Below are 17180 nucleotides of genomic sequence, written 5' to 3'. Positions count from 1 at the left end.
GGCTTTTGCTCGGCCTTGGCTTTGGGAAGCTTGGGCTAAGAGAGGGATGAGAGGAGGGAAAGTGGCCTTCACTTGCTTCTTTCCCTGAAAACCATCCCTTGGCTGGCAGGCTCGGCCAGGCCCCCCGGGTTTGCCATAGGGTGGGAACAGTTCCCTATCTGACCCTTCCTCCCCGCCGCCCATCCCCCACAGGGCCACGCAGCACCTATCCTGTATTCCGTGTGGGCTGAAGCCGGCTTCCTGCCAGAGGCAGAGCTGCTGAACCTGAGGAAGATCAGCTCTGACCTGGATGGGCACCCTGTCCCGGTAAGCTCGCCCCACCAGGAGCCTCGCCAGGCCTCTGCCTCCACTTCCTGTTTCTCGAGGCGTGAGAGAAAGAGGGCAGGGCACCCGCTGAGGAGCTGAGGGTGTTAGAGGGCAGAGGAGGGTGTTAAAGTGAGGAAGAAATGGAGTTCCTGTTGTGGCACAGCGGAAATGAACCCGACTAGGAACCACGAGGTTGTGGGTTTGATCCCACTCAGTGGGTTAAGGATCTGGCGTTACCGTGAGCTGTGGTGTAGGTCGCAGATGTGGCCCAGATCCTGTGTTGCTGTGGCTGTGGCTGTGGTCACCAGCTGTAGCTCCAATACAACCCCTAGCCTGGGAACCTCCATATGCTACGGGTGTGGCCCTAAAAAGCAAAAAAAAATAATAATACATAAGTAAAGTGAAAAAGGAAGAATTGAGTGTTTAGAGGGCCTGCTCTCTTCAAGTTTGTGATGAAATGTGAGGCCTTTAAGGCCCCAGCCCAGGGCCCCCTGGGTCGACTGTAAGCAGGGCCTCTCCTCAAATACCAAACACCAGCTTCCCTTTCCCACTGGGCTCCCTGGCCAGCTTGGGACTCGAGGTTCACCACAAGTCTCTAAGGTGGTTGCAGCAGGATTCTGGGACACCAAGGGAAGGGCCCTGGGGTGCTAATTCCTGCACCCTACGTTCCTGGGTTACCATGAAAACAGTCACACCCCATTTGGGAACCCACCAGGGCCAAATAATCAGTTTTGTCTTGAGGTCTCTGAACCACTGTAAGGTGGATAATGTGGGCTTTGTTTACAGATGAGGGAACTGGGGCCCAGAGAGATGCAATGACCATAGGCCTCGCAGCTCGCTGGTGGGCAGAGCTGGTGTTTGAGCCAGGCCCACGATTACTGCTGTAGGGGAGTGGAAGTCACATTGTGCCTTCTGCAGACCTGTCTGCACCCTTCCCCATCCCGGGTGGGGTGTGGCTATATGCCCCCTGGGCCAGGATCCTAGCAGGTGGTTCTGGGAAGCACTGCCTGTGCCTAATTGTGGCTCTCTGTCCTGACAGAAACAAGCTTTCACTGATGTGGCCACTGGATCCCTGGGCCAGGGCCTTGGGGCCGCTTGTGGGATGGCCTACACAGGCAAATACTTCGACAAAGCCAGGTAATACTTCCCCTCCCCGTCCCCACCTGTGATGAATTGGGGAGGGGTCCTGGTGGCCCAGTCTTACCCACCTCTCCCAAGTACCTCCTCATGCCTGGGGGCTGAGTAGAAACGGAGTAATATTTGAGAGCATTTTTGGCCTGAGGCTGGTACCAGGACCAGCTCCCTTTGCAGATGAGGAAACGGCTCAAAAGAGGGAAGGGATTTGCCCAGAGTCCCCGGATAGGGACCAGCAGGGCCAGGTGTGCATCCAAGCCGTGTGCTCTCTGGCCAGAATGCTCTGGTTCAGGAGTTCCCATGTTGTCCCCAAGCCAAGCATCTGGACCCTGGAAGTCTCAAAAGGCGCCACCTTTCAAGGCCCGAGTCCCATGAGCCCAGGCCCAAGGCACTCACCTGTTCTGGTTTTAGGTCTCCCTGAGCCCCTCCTATCAACCAGGAAAGAAACAGACACTGGAAAGCGTGGCTATGGAGCAGCCTGTGCAGAGAGGTTTGCTGCTCTAGCACTGGGCAGTCTGGGGGTGGCCCCTCTCGAGGCAGTTTGGCTACACGGCTATACACTGTGGCCTGCAGACAGGTCTCTGTTGCGGGATGAGGGGGGTGTTGGCTATAGGCTTATCAAGAAAAGCACTGATCAGGTGGTTTCTTGATAGGGTTTCACCTTGATAAGGCCCCTATGGACTAAGTGGTGACATGCATACAGTTACCCCTCTCACAGATGGGGGAGCTGGGGGAAGATGCTTGTCTAGTGTCAGAGGCAAGGTTTGAACCCAGGGCACACATCCAGAGTCCCCAGGCTGCCCCAAGGGGTTCAAGGGGAGCACAGGGAGCCCTATGGCTGGGAAGATGCCTAGAGGAGAGACCGAGGGAGCCTGACCAACAGGTGGCTGTGGCCAGGGTGGTCTCAGGGGCCACTGAGGACATGTGGCTATAGGGAGCCTAACTGGATGCTCCACCCCAGTGAGCACCTACTGTGTGCAGGGGAGTGGGCCCTGAGACAGCTCTCCAGAAGATGAGTGGGCCTCTGCAGTCTTCCAGGCTCACAGCCTATGTCAGAGCATTGGCCTTCATCCCTGGCTGGGCTCTGGGGCCAGGCTCAGCTACATCCAGAAGTGAGTTACCATGAAGTGAAGGAAATCACAAAGAATGGGATGTATGTTTAAGAGTGTTTTATTTGGCACAGAACCAGAGCTGTGAGTTAATTATTCCCTACAGTTGCTTGAAGTAATTCCTCGTGAAGGGTCATTTCCTGACCCGAACGTAATCGAACAGGCCTGTGTAGGGACAAGGTTTTGCAGGGGTTGGCCAAGGCTCAGGTCTTGGCTGTTCCTCGGAGTTGAGGGAGTTATCAGGCTGCGTCAGCTGCCAGAGGTAGTCCTGAGAGAGCAGATCCAGTCTCCAGCCATCAACCAGGGAGCACACATCAAACTGGCTCTTCCATTTCTCTCTCTCTTTTTTTTTCTTTGCTTTTTAGGGCCACACCTGCAGCACATGGAGGTTCCCAGGCTAGGGGTCTAATTGGAGCTGTAGTTGCCGGCCTATGCCAGAGCCACAGCAATGCGGGATCCGAGCTGTGTCTGCAACCTATACCACAGCTCACGGCAACAGTGGATCCTTAACCCACTAAGTGAGGCCAGGGGTCGAACCTGCAACCTCGTGGTTCCTAGATGGGTTCCTTTCCACTATGACAGGAACTTCTCTATTTCTCTTTCAAATCATTTTTTTTTTAATTATTATAAAAACGCCTGCTCACCTGAAATATGGGAATGCATTAAAACGATACAAACCCTTTTCCTTACTCTTAAACACCCTCACCCTCTGCCATATTTCTTCCATGTTATTGTGTATGTATGTATAATCCTAAGTTTTTAGGCAATTTTACCTATGCTTTTAAGAAAAATCCGAACATTGTGAACCATTTTCTCACACTGTGAAGAGCTAGTTTTAATGGCTGCCTATTGTTCCGTCTTGATGAGGAAGCTGTAGCATGTTTAGATAGGCTCTTGTTGGATATTTGAGGTGGTTTCCCAACCCCTATCCCAGCAGACAAATGTTAGCATCTCTTCTCTTCATGATACCTTAGCCTGGGCATTTGTAGCACTCACTCAAAAGCAAACAGCTGCAGGCAGTATGCAGCCTCAGGGTTTGCCCCAGCTTCTGCAGGGCCCCCTTTCCTATGCACAAGCCCCACCCCCATTGTCGCCCCAGGACCCGAGGCTGCCCTCCTGACCTGAGTCTGGGGCTTCGCTGGGACGCCTCAGCCCTAGTCCAACTTCCTTGGAAGTGGGTGTGGGCTTGGGATCGCAGCCAGTCGGCTTCCCTCCAGGCTCAGCCCCATCTGGTTAGTTTGACCAAGTCACTGCTCTGCCACACCCCACCTCCTGCTGTGTCCCTGGGCCCTCTTGCAGCCTGCGGGCCCTGATTTCAGATACACCTCTGAGTGTGGGCGTTGGGACCTGCCCCTGGCTAGGTGGCCTGCCCCGCAGGAGGCCTTGGAAGGGAGTGCACAGCACTGGCCTAGCAGGGAAAGGGTGCAGGAGCCCTCCCTAACCCGAGGCCTGCAGGGGTGCTGAGTCATGCTGACAACGCCTAGCCGTCCCGCCTCTCCTCCAGCTCCTCCTGCCCTGCCATAGGGAGGCTTGGAGGCCCAACCGCCTCAGCTGCCAGTAGCTGAGTCTGAGCCATCCAGGCACCACCCTCACTCCCTGGGGTCACGCAGCTAGATGCTGGGCAGGGAGAAGAGGGTTTCCACGTTCTGCCCCCCACCATGTGCAGTCCTAGGCAGCAGAGGTGGACGGTCTAGGCTGGGCCACCAGTCCGGTGTTTGAATCCTAGCTCAGCTAATGACCTTCAGATAAGTCTCTTGTCTTTGTCCTGTTTCCTTGTCTTGTGGTTTGGGGAATAACAATGGCACTTACCTTCCTGAGAGGGTTACTCAGCACTAAGCAGAGGTGGGGCTGGGTCAAGGTCCCTGAACTGGTCTCCTTGCCTCCAGCCTAACCGCCTGGCTCCTCCTTGGCCTAGGGAGGTTCTGTTCCTGGGTGATTTATCCCAACCTCAGTGCTTTTTCTGCCATGTTCCAGTGCCTTTGCAGCAGTCCTGGCTGCCTGTGTTGAGGGCAGGAGATGGCCCCTGGGGTGGAGAAAGCTCAGGCTCAGGGCAGGAACCAGCCCCAGAACCTTGGGAAGGGTCATCCTACGAGGCACCTGCTCCCACCACAGACCCGGCCCTCGCATCCCTTCATTAGTGCTCACCCCTCCCTCTAGCATGCCTTCTGGCCTGCCTGCCTAGCCCAGCCTCCTCCCCAGCCCAGCTCCTTCTAGCAGAAGGGTCCCCCTGTCCCTCTAGCCCACCTGATTCACGGTGGGGCGGAAAGCGTGAATGGTCACCACTTTCTTCATGCCCTGACAACCCCGATTTCCTGGGTCTTATTGGCCAGACCGTTGTCATTTCCAAGCTCGCTTTTCTTGGCAGCCAGTACTACTTTCTGGAGCTCCCAACAGCTTCCTGCACAGCCATTTCCTTGAGGGGGGGATGTGGAATTGGGGTGGCGTGGCTGATGCGTGTGGCTGCTCCCTTCTGCAGAGGGACAAGGCCCAGGTGAGGGTCCAGCCTCTAACCATGCCTCTTCTCTTGCAGCTACCGCGTCTATTGCTTGCTGGGAGACGGGGAGCTGTCAGAGGGCGCCGTGTGGGAGGCCATGGCCTTCGCGGGCATCTACAAGCTGGACAACCTTGTCGCCATTCTTGACATCAACCGCCTGGGCCAGAGCGACCCCGCCCCACTGCAGCACCAGATGGATGTCTACCAGAAGCGCTGTGAGGCCTTTGGGTATGTCAGGGCCATGGCCTGAGCACCTTCCTGGCTTGGGAGACCTCTGTGCCAGAAGCTCTGAAGGTGCAGGGGCTGAGGCCAGATGTTGAACCCCATCCAAAGGAGGTCTCCCTACAGGGTTTGACTCGGGGGGCCTTTGGACTTAAAGTCGCCACCCTGCCTGCCACCGTGGATTTGAGGGCTGAGGCCCAGCTCTAGGCAGGTTCCTTTATTTGCACTTTGGGTGAAAGGACAACCCTCAGAGCCTCTGTATTATCTCATATATCCTCGTTCTTGGGTGAGGACGGAGGAGGTGCTTGCCATGAACCAGGCTTGCTCGCTGAGGCCAAGGGCTGTGGAGCTTTTGTAGGGTTTGAACCTCAGCCAGCCTGGTAAGGAGGAGCAGGCCCCTCTCCTAGGGAAAAGGGAGATAGGCTTTTCCAATTTCTCCCCTGGGCCTTGGATAGTTGAGTTCAGAGTCACCTGTTACAATGCAGGAAGGCTTGTCTGGGTGGGTGTCAGCCAGAGAGGGCCACACCTTGGTGTCCATCCCTCATCCCAAATACAAGCTGCTCTACAGTCAGGCCCCCAGGCACAGCCTCTGCCGATAGGACTGGAGGGCTCTGGGCTGTAGCTGCTTCAGGCTCTGAGGGCCTCCAAGCCCCCCCTTCACAGATGAGCCAGTGACCAGGGAAGGTCGAGGTGGGTGCAGTGCTGGTCACACAGCAGACACAGGGCTGTTGTCTCTGAGTTTATAGAGGGAGAGAATAAAGAGAGGAAAGAGTCTCTGTTGGACAGGGAGGAAATAGTCACACCTCCCCAAGGCCACATCAGGTTGGAAACCTAGAGTATAACCCCAGTAGCATCCTTGGGTCTGTGTCCACAGACTTGTGGCTCTGACATCAGGTTCCTTCAGTCCTGCCTTTATCACTAGCTTGCTTTGTGACTTGGGTAGGTTACTCTCAGTTTACATGTCTATAAATGGGGCAAAACAGGCTTACATGGGTTATTATGTGCTCAGCCCTATGCCTGTGGAGTACCAGTGGGAGCTGCTACTTCTATTACTATTAATCTGCCAAAAAAGAGTCCCAAAAGGTATTGCCTTAAAGGGAAAGGCTCTTACCTCTGAAAGTTTAACAGTATGGCTCATGTCAAATAAGTTTCTAGCACCATGTCCAGCATCTATAGAGTGATAGGATGTGTCCCTAAATAAAAATTGGACAAAAAATTTATCAAGAATCTAATAGCAGGAGCTCCCACTATGGCGTAGCGAGATCAGCGGTGTCTCTGCAGCCCCAGGACACAGGTTCGATCCCTGGCCTGGCACAGTGGGTCATAGGATCCAGTGTTGGTGCAAGTGTAGTGTAGGTTGTGGCTCAGATCTGATCCCTGGTATGGAAATTACATCTGCTGCAAGGCGACAAAAAAAGAAAAAAAAAAAAAGAATCTAATAACAGATTCTAGATCCAGAGCATTGTCCCAAAAGCAGCTTTGCGTAGGAAATGAACGGCTCAGGAATGAAAGACAGTAAGTGAACTAGGCTTTGCCTTACTTAGGAAAGGGGTGGGGGGGGGGATCTGTTCAAGGGCAAACCAGAAGGAAGTAAAACACTGTGAAAAGAGAAAATTAAACCACAATTGGAAACAGGCAGGTTTTAGGTGTCCCAAATCCTCCAGCTGTTTTCCTGGTCACAGCCATGCGGTGGCACAAGGGCAGGCCTTTCCCCAGGACCACCCCCCAGTCCCCCCAGGCCTCAGCCCTCATGCCCTCCTCTCCGCCCCCAGCTGGCACGCCATCATCGTGGACGGACACAGTGTGGAGGAGCTGTGCAAGGCCTTCGGGCAGGTCAAGAACCAGCCGACAGCCATCATCGCCAAGACCTTCAAGGGCCGAGGCATCACAGGTCCGTACGTGCCAGCCTTTCTCCCTACCCCCACCAGGCTTGTGCCCTGTGGCTGACTGAAGAGGTGGGGCTTCCAGGGAAGGGGGCGTGACTCTGAGAGCCTGTGGCTGGGAAAGAACCAGCCAGCCCCTTGCTTCCTCAGTGGACTGCGTCCAGGACAGGGGCTCTGGTGCTCCTCCCTGATGTGCCTCGGTGGGCAGCGTGGCTGAGCCAAGACTTCCACCCTGGTTGGCTGGTCTCAGCGGGGGACATGTATAGACGGGAGGTCCAGGCCTGGGCTCTAGGCCCTCAGGGCTGGGATGGCCCTCTCCCGTTGTAAAGATGGGGAGACAAGGTTAGAAGTGGCCAGGGATGGGAGTTCCTATTGTGGCTCAGTGGAAATGAATCTGACTAGTATCCATGAGGATGCAGGTTCAATCCCTGGCCTTGCTCAGTGGGTCTGGGAATCTGGCGTTGCTCTGAGCTGTGGCATAGGTCACAGATGCAGCTCGAATCGAGTCGCCAGGGATACAGTGAGTCTGGCACTAGCGGGGATAACTGCATGCCCTGTGCCGGCTTCACTGTGCCTGATGCCCAGCTGTCCCCCTGCCCACCCATGGGTCATGTCCCCACTGCCTGTGTGGGTTTGGGGTAAATGAGGACATTCAGTGCTATCTGGGGAGAGGTTCACAGCTCTGGGAGCCTCCTGGGACGGGGCTCTAGGATATTGTCACAGTCTTGGTGCTGCTGCCTGACACGCTTCCCTCGGGTAGGATCTGGAAATCCCACAGGTTCTGGAGGCCGCCTGGGAGGTGTGTCCTTGCTCTCTCCAGGCTGTGTTGACATCTGAGGTGACCTCAGAGGAGAGGGATATTAAGCCTCAGTGGTCCCCACACAGCAAGGCACCATGGCAGGGATGCCCCTGGGGGCTTATAGAGCCCGGTCTGCAGCTCACTGGTGATCAGTGACCTTGGCAGCTCTCGCCCCACCCTGGTCCTCAGCTTCCCCTCCTACCCACCCCACAGACTGCATGTGATTTTCCAGCAAACCCCACTCTGCAGGCTCGGGGTTGGGGAGCGGGGTGGAGAATGGGATGGGCGTGCCCCCTCGCCACTGGAGCTCCTGGAGGACTGTGCCCCTCCCAAGCAGCCTCCTGGCCCTCTGGGAGCTTTCCCCTTACCTGTCCCTCTGCCCTCCCGGGTTGTCCCCACAGGAGTAGAAGATAAGGAGTCTTGGCATGGGAAGCCCCTCCCCCAGAACATGGCTGATCAAGTCATCCAGGAAATCTACAGCCAGATCCAGAACAAAAAGAAGATCCTGGCCACTCCACCACAGGAAGACGCCCCCTCAGTGGACATCACCAACATCCGAATGCCCACGCCACCCAGCTACAAAGTTGGGGACAAGGTACTCCGTTGGGCCTCTTTTTTGGACTGGCTGGGCTGAGGTGGCAGTGGTTGCCTGACTTCCAGAGGGCAGGGCCGGGAAAGGGGGGACACATTAGTTCAGGGTGAGGAGGAACCCTGAGATGTTGCTCCTGCCAGTTCTTCATGGGGAGAGCCAGCTCTGGACGTAGTTACCTGGAGAGGCCCAGGGAGGGCAAGGGATTTGCCCATAGTCACACAGCAGGCCATTGGCAGCACTGGGGCCAGAGTCCCCCAGCCCTGGTCCATCTTGGCCTTGGCCCATGCTCAGGACTTGTTCCACGTCTGGCCTGGCTGGCTCCAGGCCCTCCCCCATGTGGCCCCATCGATGCCACCCACCAGGCTTTCTGACTCCCAGGCCCTGAGCACAGAGTGGGGCAAGTTCAGAGACCTCCTTTGTGAGGCTGCGAGGTAGGGGTGTTAGAATGTCTTTTGCAGCTCAGATGATTGACAACTGGGCTGGGGAAAGGGGCTGCAAGAACTCCCAAGACATTCGTCATACAAGTTCACCTTGGCAACTTTGTAAAAGTTTCCACAGGGCCAGATTCTGCTAGGCTTCCTTTTTCCGCCTCTGTTTTTTGTCAGCTTTTCCTCCCTGGGAGCTCTGGCCCAGAGGCTGAGCAGGCTCCAGGCTACACACCCACCGGGTGGTCAGCCTTCCGTTCTCCTCCTTACAGATAGCTACCCGCAAGGCCTACGGGCAGGCCCTGGCCAAGCTGGGCCACGCCAGTGACCGCATCATTGCCCTGGACGGGGACACCAAGAATTCCACCTTCTCAGAGCTCTTCAAAAAGGAGCACCCAGACCGCTTCATCGAGTGCTACATTGCCGAGCAGAACATGGTGGGTGTGGGGCTGGGTTTCAGCCCCGCTGCTCCTTTGAGCAGCTGTGTCGGCAGTGCCAGGAGCCTGCTAGGCCCCAGGAACTGCCACCCGGCATTGACCCTTGGCCTCGAGTGTCGGGGGAGGGGTGTGTGTGAAAGCTGGATGGGTGCCAACAGGGGAGCTGGACGGGGCTGCAGGTACACGCGGGCCAGGCTGTGTGGTCAGGCTTTCTTGGAGGGTAAGGAGCCCTCCAGCTGGAAGGGCAAGTGTAGCCGGGAGGCTAGAACTCAGAGTCAGCTGAGCCCTTCTGGATGAGGCGCTGGCCCTTGCCACCCTGTGGAGCACAGAAGACTCTGGGGGCCCCTGACATGCACACAGCAGGGTTAGCAGCCCCATGTCAGGAAATGAGATAGGGAACGATGTTTTTTTCTGTTTTTCAAAATACCTGTTCCTTTGGGCCAAGGAGCCAGACCTGGCCAGTAGGCCCCTAGGGACCAGGAGCTTCCTCCTGGTGAACCTGAAGTCGTCTCTGGCTTCTGGGAGGGTCCAGGCTAAGCCAGCAAGGCATGGGGGCTGGGGCAGCCCAGCCGCTGGGAAGGAGGGCTCCCATCAGCTGGTGGGTTTCAGGGCCAGGGAGGCAGCATCGATTTGGAACCCATGCCAGCCCTTGGTGCTTCTGGGCCAGGATTTGGGGCCAGGAGCCTCTGTGGGCAGCAGAGGAGTTGGGAGTGGCTGGTCTCTGCAGAGGCTGATGGTGGAGGGGGCTTGTAGAGGCCTGGAAACGATGCCCGGCCCTGCCCAGGCTGAGGAGCCTGCTCTGTGGACGGCTTTGCTTGTTGCTAGAAAAGTGTGCCCGGGAAAATGATTTTCAGAGAACTCGAAAGGTTTATTTCAAGTCAGAGGACTTTGGAAACAGACTAGAGTCCATGGACACCCAGCATCATTTGCAAGGGCCAAGGAGAAATGACACTTGTCAGGATAACAGCAGCCTCTCCCTCCTCGGGGCCAACACCACCCACTATGCCCCCAGGTGAGCATCGCCGTGGGCTGCGCCACACGCAACAGGACAGTGCCCTTCTGTAGCACATTCGCAGCCTTCTTCACGCGGGCCTTCGACCAGATCCGCATGGCGGCCATCTCCGAGAGCAACATCAACCTCTGCGGCTCCCACTGTGGCGTGTCCATCGGTGAGCAGGGGCCAGGGCCGGGGCGCTTAATACCTGTGACGTCCCTGGACCTTCTGGAACTTGGGGGAGGGGGGGTGAGGCCAGGAACCCGTTGCACAGATGGGGTCTTAATTCAGCCCATCCTTTCCCACACCCCAGGGGAAGATGGACCCTCCCAGATGGCCCTGGAAGACCTGGCCATGTTTCGGTCTGTCCCCATGTCAACTGTCTTTTACCCAAGCGATGGTGTGGCTACAGAGAAGGCAGTGGAATTAGCAGCCAATACAAAGGTAGGTCACAGGGCTGTGCTTTCTGCATGGGCAGCTAGCCCTTCCATAGAGGATTGGGAAGGGAGGCCAGCATGCAGGCCTAGAGCTTGTCTTTTGCTGCACCAGAATGGTGTCTCCTGACCTTGGCCCCGGTGTTATAGCCTGGAGGAGTTAGACCAGGGAAACCAAAATACACACCACCCTTCCTTCTGCGGGGCAGACACTGCTAATTGCTCACCACGCTCTTTCCCCACTGAGCATCCTGGCAGCCCTTGCCAATCTGGCTGTTGATGCCTATCTGCCCTCCCGTGGGTTGGATTCTCCAAGACAGAAGGAGCTGAGCAATGTGGTAACCGAGACCAATGGTGGCCTTGACCTGAGTACTGCATGGTTCATGTTCCGCTGGCCGAGGGCAGGGACGAGCCACAGGGGAGCGGCCTCTCTGGGAGGCCAGTCCGCCTGATGGAGCAGTCATCTTCCCTCTGGGGCTTGGGGCTGGTGCTCTCTTCAGAGGAGTGTTTGGAGGGGCACATGCTGCAAAGGCTCCTAGAGGCTGGATGTGCTACATCCCGAAATCCTCAGTGACTGTTTCACTCCAGGGTATCTGCTTTATCCGGACCAGCCGCCCAGAAAACGCCATCATCTATAACAACAACGAAGATTTCCAAATTGGACAAGCCAAGGTCAGTGCGGTTTATGCCCCAGTGAGACCCCGCAGGGTGAGCCCAAGGTTGGGGACCCACCCTAGGCCACCAGTCTGAGCCTAACTGGCGCCCCCCTGCTGCCCCAGGTGGTCCTGAAGAGCAAAGATGACCAGGTGACCGTGATCGGGGCTGGGGTGACCCTGCATGAGGCCTTGGCCGCTGCTGACCTGCTCAAGAAAGGTAAGAAGGGTGAGCGAGGTGCAGTTGGAAATGGGGCGCTGCTTGCAGACCAGGCCTTTTGTGAGCACGAATCTCACCTACCTCAGTGATGAGAGCATGAATGCAAGCCAGGCTTGGGGCACCTCCTGGGCGCCCAGCATGGTGGCCAGGACCAAGGGCCTGGAGCCTGCCAGGGTGTTATTCCACGTCCCTGTCTCCCTCTCCACACTGGAGGTCCCACCACCTTCCCCGGGGGCTGTCCTGAGGATTTACCAGATGTGACTGGGCGTTATTATTATTATAGCGAGCTCACAAGGGTGGGGAAGACAGGCGTTGGCCTCCCTGCGTAGAATCCCAACCAGCACCACAGTCCTGCCTGAGCACGCAGGGGAGGGTGGCATCCTGAGGAAAAGGATCTCAGGTATGAGTAGGGACTGCATCTCAGGCAGAAGAAACAAAGCTGAGGAGCTGGGGGAGGACCAGGACAGGAGCAGGTAGGCTGGGGTCTGGGGAGAGGGCTTGAAGGGGGCCTGGTAGCGTGACCTCCTGAATTGATGGCCCCGGCTCCCCCACCACCACCCACAGGACCTTGCCTTGCCTCGGGTCAGGCCCTTGGAGCCTCCCCTGTGACTTCCTCTTATCTTCAAAGACACCCAGGAGGACACAGGAAAGCTCCCAGGCAGCCCGAAGGCCGAGAACCAGCAGCCCCGGGCGGGAGGGAGAGAGGGGCGTCCTCTGCCCTGTGACCAGCTGCTCCTCAGTGAGGCCAGCGAGGCTCCCGGGAGGGGAGGACACAGCCCCACACAGCAGAGGAGGGGATGAGCCATCGAGGGCGGGCAGGCACAGCGGGCATAAGGGGACAGCTGGTCTGGACAGAAGCAGGCTGAGCTCGTTTCGGTGTGACAGGCCACCCCTCAGGGTACCCAGCAAAGACCCCACAGGGCTCCCTGCTCCTTCCCTTCAGCCCACCTGCTGCTTCTCTCCTCACAGAGAAAATCAACATCCGTGTGTTGGACCCTTTCACCGTCAAGCCCCTGGACAGGAAGCTCATTCTCGACAGTGCCCGTGCGACCAAGGGCAGGATCCTCACCGTGGAGGACCACTACTACGAAGGTGACGGGCCTGGGCCAGAGAGCAGGGCCTTGGGACCCAGCGTCTCCACTGCCAGGATGGGGGGCTGCCGCCCAGGGAACCCAGAGCAGCTGGGACTTGGCCTCTTACTAGAACTCTGGAATGGCTCCTTGGAGCCCCTGCCCAACCCAGGAAGCCCGTGAGGGTTGCAGCCTGGCTAAGAGCACAGGGTGGCCCCTGAAGTAGTGAAAAGTGAAGGCTGCTACACACATTAGATGGGGAAGGCAACACAGATTTGTCTTTTAAGGGTTTGTCACCAAGCCACCCTGCACGAGCACCCTCCCACCCGCCTCCTCCACGGCAGGTCCACTCTGGGGAAGAGATGGGCTTAGGCCCTGAGGTCAAGTGCAGGTGCTCTGGGTGCAACTGCCCAGAGCACAGGGTGAAAAATTATGCAGAGGCCACGTCTGGGCTTATGAAGAGGATACGTACTGCAGTTGGTGACATCTGCTCTGGCTATAGGCGTGGGGCAGGGCAGTGTATGTGCCAACCCCCATCCTTGGGGGATGACAGAATAAACTCAGACTGATTGCGGGTGGGGGGCAGCCAGGGGTTCTGGGGATGCACCCACTGCTCACCCTGAGGGTGCATCACCTGACTCACCTCCTTTGCTTTGTCCAGGTGGCCTAGGTGAGGCAGTGGCTGCTGCAGTGGTGGGTGAGCCTGACGTCACTGTCACCCGCCTGGCTGTCAGCCAGGTGCCAAGAAGCGGGAAGCCCGCGGAGCTGCTGAAGATGTTCGGCATTGACAAGGACGCCATCGCACGAGCCGTGCGGGGCCTGGTCACCAAGGCCTAGGGAGGGCTCGGGGTGTAGCGTGGGAGTTCTCCACATTCCTGGGTGTGTGCAGAGATATACTGAGGGGACTGCCAAATAAATGTTTTAAGAAAAATAAAATTGGCCCCAGAAACATCTTTTCTTTGTGATGCAGCCAGTGCTGGTTCAGGGGCAGAAGGATGGAGGGAAAGGGGGAGGTTGGCACGTGTGATTTGAGGCCTTCTGCCATCATCCCTCCCAGGGCCCAGTGTCTGCCCTCAACCACCAGAGCTGCTGCTCTTGCTTCCCAAGCATCACCGGGTGACATGTACCCGCAGCCCACTTTCCAGCCCAGAGCTGGAAAACCAGAGCCGCGGGGAGCTGCCTCACAGCCGGATGTGGTCAGATGTCTCCTGGGGTAAGGGGGGCACCTGCTTATTGTCCCAGCTCCTTCCTATACCCACCTAACCAACAACTTCAGAGAAGCAGAAGGAAACAGGGCAGCCCCATCCTGGGGGAGAAGGTAGCTCTCCGGTTGGCATCAGTACTTCAGGTAGCAGGTCCAGCTCCTACCAGGCACCACAGACCACAAGTCTTCCATCTCAAGTTGGCCTGCTCTCACCTCGTGAAAAGCAGGTTTCTGGGCCTTGCCTGGGATCAGCTATTTTACAGCTGGCCCAGGAGCTTCTGCTCACACTTAGGGAACTGGGTGGGCCCAATTTCCGTCCCCTACCTGCTGCCTGTTCCTGTTCCCTCACGTCTGACCACAACTTATTTCTCCCCTGCTACCTGGCTCAGAGCTGGGATTAGAACCTGGGTCTGACTCCAGAGATGTAGGGCTCAGCTAGGGTAGGTCTTGCTCATAGCCAAATACATGGAGCCTTATCTCGGCCTAGGACAAACTGATTCCAGGAAAGAGGGCCGGGTGCTCCCAGCCACCATGCGCTTCCTAGGAAATTATCCGAGTCCTCAGGGAGGATGAGATACACATTTGACCACCGAACAACCTGTGGGTATGAACCAGTCACACCCACAGTCAACAAGCTGCCACTCACAAAGCTACTCAGCCAGGTCTGTCTGGACCAGGGTCTGCATGCCTGCGTTTGACACCAATTCCAGGAAGAGCAGGGGTGGGGAGGATGCCTGGGCCAGGGCTGCTCAGCCTGCTTCCTCCCTGGAAGGTGAGGTCAGGGCTGGTTCCAGGGACTGCAGGAAGTGGTAGGGAACAGAAGGGGAGAAGGCAAGATTTGTCTCCCTCCTTGGAACCAGTGGGGTGGGGGAAACAGGATAGCACTCACCAGAGCTCTGGATCCTGACATAACCATGATGTCTCTTCCTGTATAATCCAAAATAAAGACGACAGTAAATCAATAAAAGAAAAGTAAGGAAATTCGCTAAGGTCTGTAAGTAGCAGCCTGGCGCAGCAGGGAGCTGAGGTGTGGTAGACGCCACCTGGTGGTAATCCACGGTACTGCAGTACCAAAGTGGGGCTGAGATAGGGAGTGGGGCAGGGGCTGTTGTCCTTTGTCCAAGGTCTGGGCAGCAGCCAGCCAGGAACACTGAGTGGGAGGTGAAGGTGATTTTACTGAACACCTCCTACAAGCCAGTGCTTTGTGTGTATGCATCTAATTAGCCTGCCCAACTGAATCATCCCCATCTTACAGATGAGGTAGAACTGAGCCTCAGAGGGGACACCAGTAACCCCAGCCCAGTGAGTAATGGACAGAGATGGATTTGGAACCTGGGTCTCTCTGACTCCAGAGATCTAAGCCTCTGCACCCGACTGTCCCTCAGCCCCTGAAGAAGGGACTGGGAGTTACCCTGTGGCTCAGCAGAAAATAATCCAACTGGAGTTCCCGTCGTGGCGCAGTGGTTAACGAATCTGACTAGGAACCATGAGGTTGCGGGTTCGGTCCCTGCCCTTGCTCAGTGGGTTAAAGATCCGGCGTTGCCGTGAGCTGTGGTGTAGGTTGCAGACGCGGCTCGGATCCCGCGTTGCTGTGGCTCTGGCGTAGGCCGCTGGCTACAGCTCCAATTCAGCCCCTAGCCTGGGAACCTCCATATGCCGCGGGAGCAGCCCAAGAAATAGCAACAACAACAACAAAAAGACAAAAAAAAAAAAAGAAAGAAAATAATCCAACTAGTATCCATGAGGACGTAGCTTCGATCCCTGGCCTCACTCAGTGGGGTAAAGATCCAGAGTTGCCTTGAACTTTGGTGTAGATCACAGATGCAGTTTGGATCCTGAGTTGCTGTGGCTGTGATATAGGCTGGCAGCTGCAGCTCCAATTCGACTCCTAGCTTGAGAATTTTGACATGCTGCAGGTGTGGCCATAAAAAGACCAAAAAAAAAAACAAAAAAACAAAAAAAAACAAAGGTGGGGGGCTTCTATAGCTGGAGTCCTGGAGAAGGACCTCGGGTCCTGCAGGGCAATGGCCATGGGGAGTATGGAGGGAGCATCCGGGAGCTTGGATTCTGCACATCTGTCAGCAAAGTTTCCTGTGGTCCTTGCAGCCTATAGGCCCATGCAGAGAAGTATCTAGAGCCAAAGGGTAGGACAAGGGCACCTGAGCCTTGGGCACAGCGAAGGTAGAGTAGGCCTGCTGGGCTTGTCCATATGTATCAGTTATGGCCCCAAGGACCTGGGTGTCCCAGGCTAAACCAAGCAGAGGGATAGGAGAGGCAGCTGCCCTCCCACCCCAGCCTGTCTGGCTTCTCAAAAGCCCACACAGGAGAAGACAAAGGCCTTGGCCGGCAGGCCCTTGGGGCTTAAGTAGGATATGGAGGGAGTGACAATACTCCCAAGGCCCCAGACCCAGTCCAGGGACACAGGAAATTGGGACATTTAGGGATGCAGAGCCCATGATGAGCCCTTGAAATCCTGTCTCCTCCCTTTTGCTAAGAAGACTTGGCATAAAACATGCCTGGTAAACCATGTGCAGAAAGCCCAGTCAACTGGGGCCTCATGGGAGCCCAAGAAACCCATCATTTCCCCTTTAGCCCTTGGTCAGGACCAAGTGCCCAAGGCTCTGCTCTGCCTGAGCTCCCAGCCATCCAGCTAGGCCTCATGGCTCAGGCAGCTGAGTGGAAGGGCAGCTGCAGGGCCCCACGACACACTCCTGGGACAAGTGAAGGGCCTCCCAGCCCCAGAAAGACCAGTTTTCTTTTTCTTCCTTTCTCTATTTCTCTTTTTTGACCATCCCACTGCACATGGAGCTCCTGGGCCAGGGATTAGATACAAGCCACAGCTGAAATCTAAGCCATAGCTGCAGCAACACCAGATGCTTAACCCACTGTGCCGGGCCTGGGATCAAACCTGCATCCCAAGACACTGCCGATTCTATTGCGCCAGAGTGGGAACTCCGAAAGACCACTTTTCTTCACATCACCCCGCAGCCACGCATGTGTCACAGCTATAGGAATGAGGGGCACCCTGGGGACATGTCAGTCCTCAAGCTGTTGGAGAGAGGCCAAGCCAGATGAGCCTGACAAAGGGGCAGGCAGGGCAGGGGGCACCACACAAACTTCCACAGGCACAAACGCTCTGATCTAGCAGGCCTGGTTCTGATCCCACCTCCACAGCTCTCCACCCTGTGCCATCTTCCCAAACCT

The 17180-nt window shown here is 56.6% G+C and overlaps 1 protein-coding gene and 1 long non-coding RNA gene across 2 annotated transcripts in view; one reads left to right on the top strand and one right to left on the bottom strand.

Annotated features, from left to right (window-relative positions):
* TKT (transketolase) overlaps positions 1-13708 on the top strand; it is a 28297-nt gene extending 14589 nt beyond the window's left edge. Inside the window, exons 3-14 of the mRNA XM_047776868.1 lie at positions 193-306; positions 1346-1443; positions 5080-5271; positions 7038-7156; positions 8349-8542; positions 9237-9401; positions 10414-10570; positions 10709-10839; positions 11418-11501; positions 11609-11702; positions 12672-12794; positions 13434-13708. Coding sequence (XP_047632824.1) covers positions 193-306; positions 1346-1443; positions 5080-5271; positions 7038-7156; positions 8349-8542; positions 9237-9401; positions 10414-10570; positions 10709-10839; positions 11418-11501; positions 11609-11702; positions 12672-12794; positions 13434-13609 — 1647 coding nt within the window. The 3' untranslated portion in view covers positions 13610-13708. The remainder of the gene's footprint in view (positions 1-192; positions 307-1345; positions 1444-5079; positions 5272-7037; positions 7157-8348; positions 8543-9236; positions 9402-10413; positions 10571-10708; positions 10840-11417; positions 11502-11608; positions 11703-12671; positions 12795-13433) is intronic.
* LOC125125610 (uncharacterized) lies at positions 10249-15425 on the bottom strand. The gene is made up of 2 exons (XR_007134446.1): positions 14866-15425; positions 10249-14773 (listed from the first exon to the last, which is right to left on the bottom strand). It is a non-coding gene; the product is annotated as an uncharacterized LOC125125610 (long non-coding RNA).
* Positions 15426-17180: the final 1755 nt, after the last annotated feature.

The sequence above is a fragment of the Phacochoerus africanus genome, chromosome 1, assembly GCF_016906955.1.
Source record: "Phacochoerus africanus isolate WHEZ1 chromosome 1, ROS_Pafr_v1, whole genome shotgun sequence".
In the NCBI taxonomy this organism is placed as follows: domain Eukaryota; kingdom Metazoa; phylum Chordata; class Mammalia; order Artiodactyla; family Suidae; genus Phacochoerus; species Phacochoerus africanus.
Note: the sequence above shows the minus strand (reverse complement) of the source record. Positions and strands in the feature narration are given on the sequence as shown.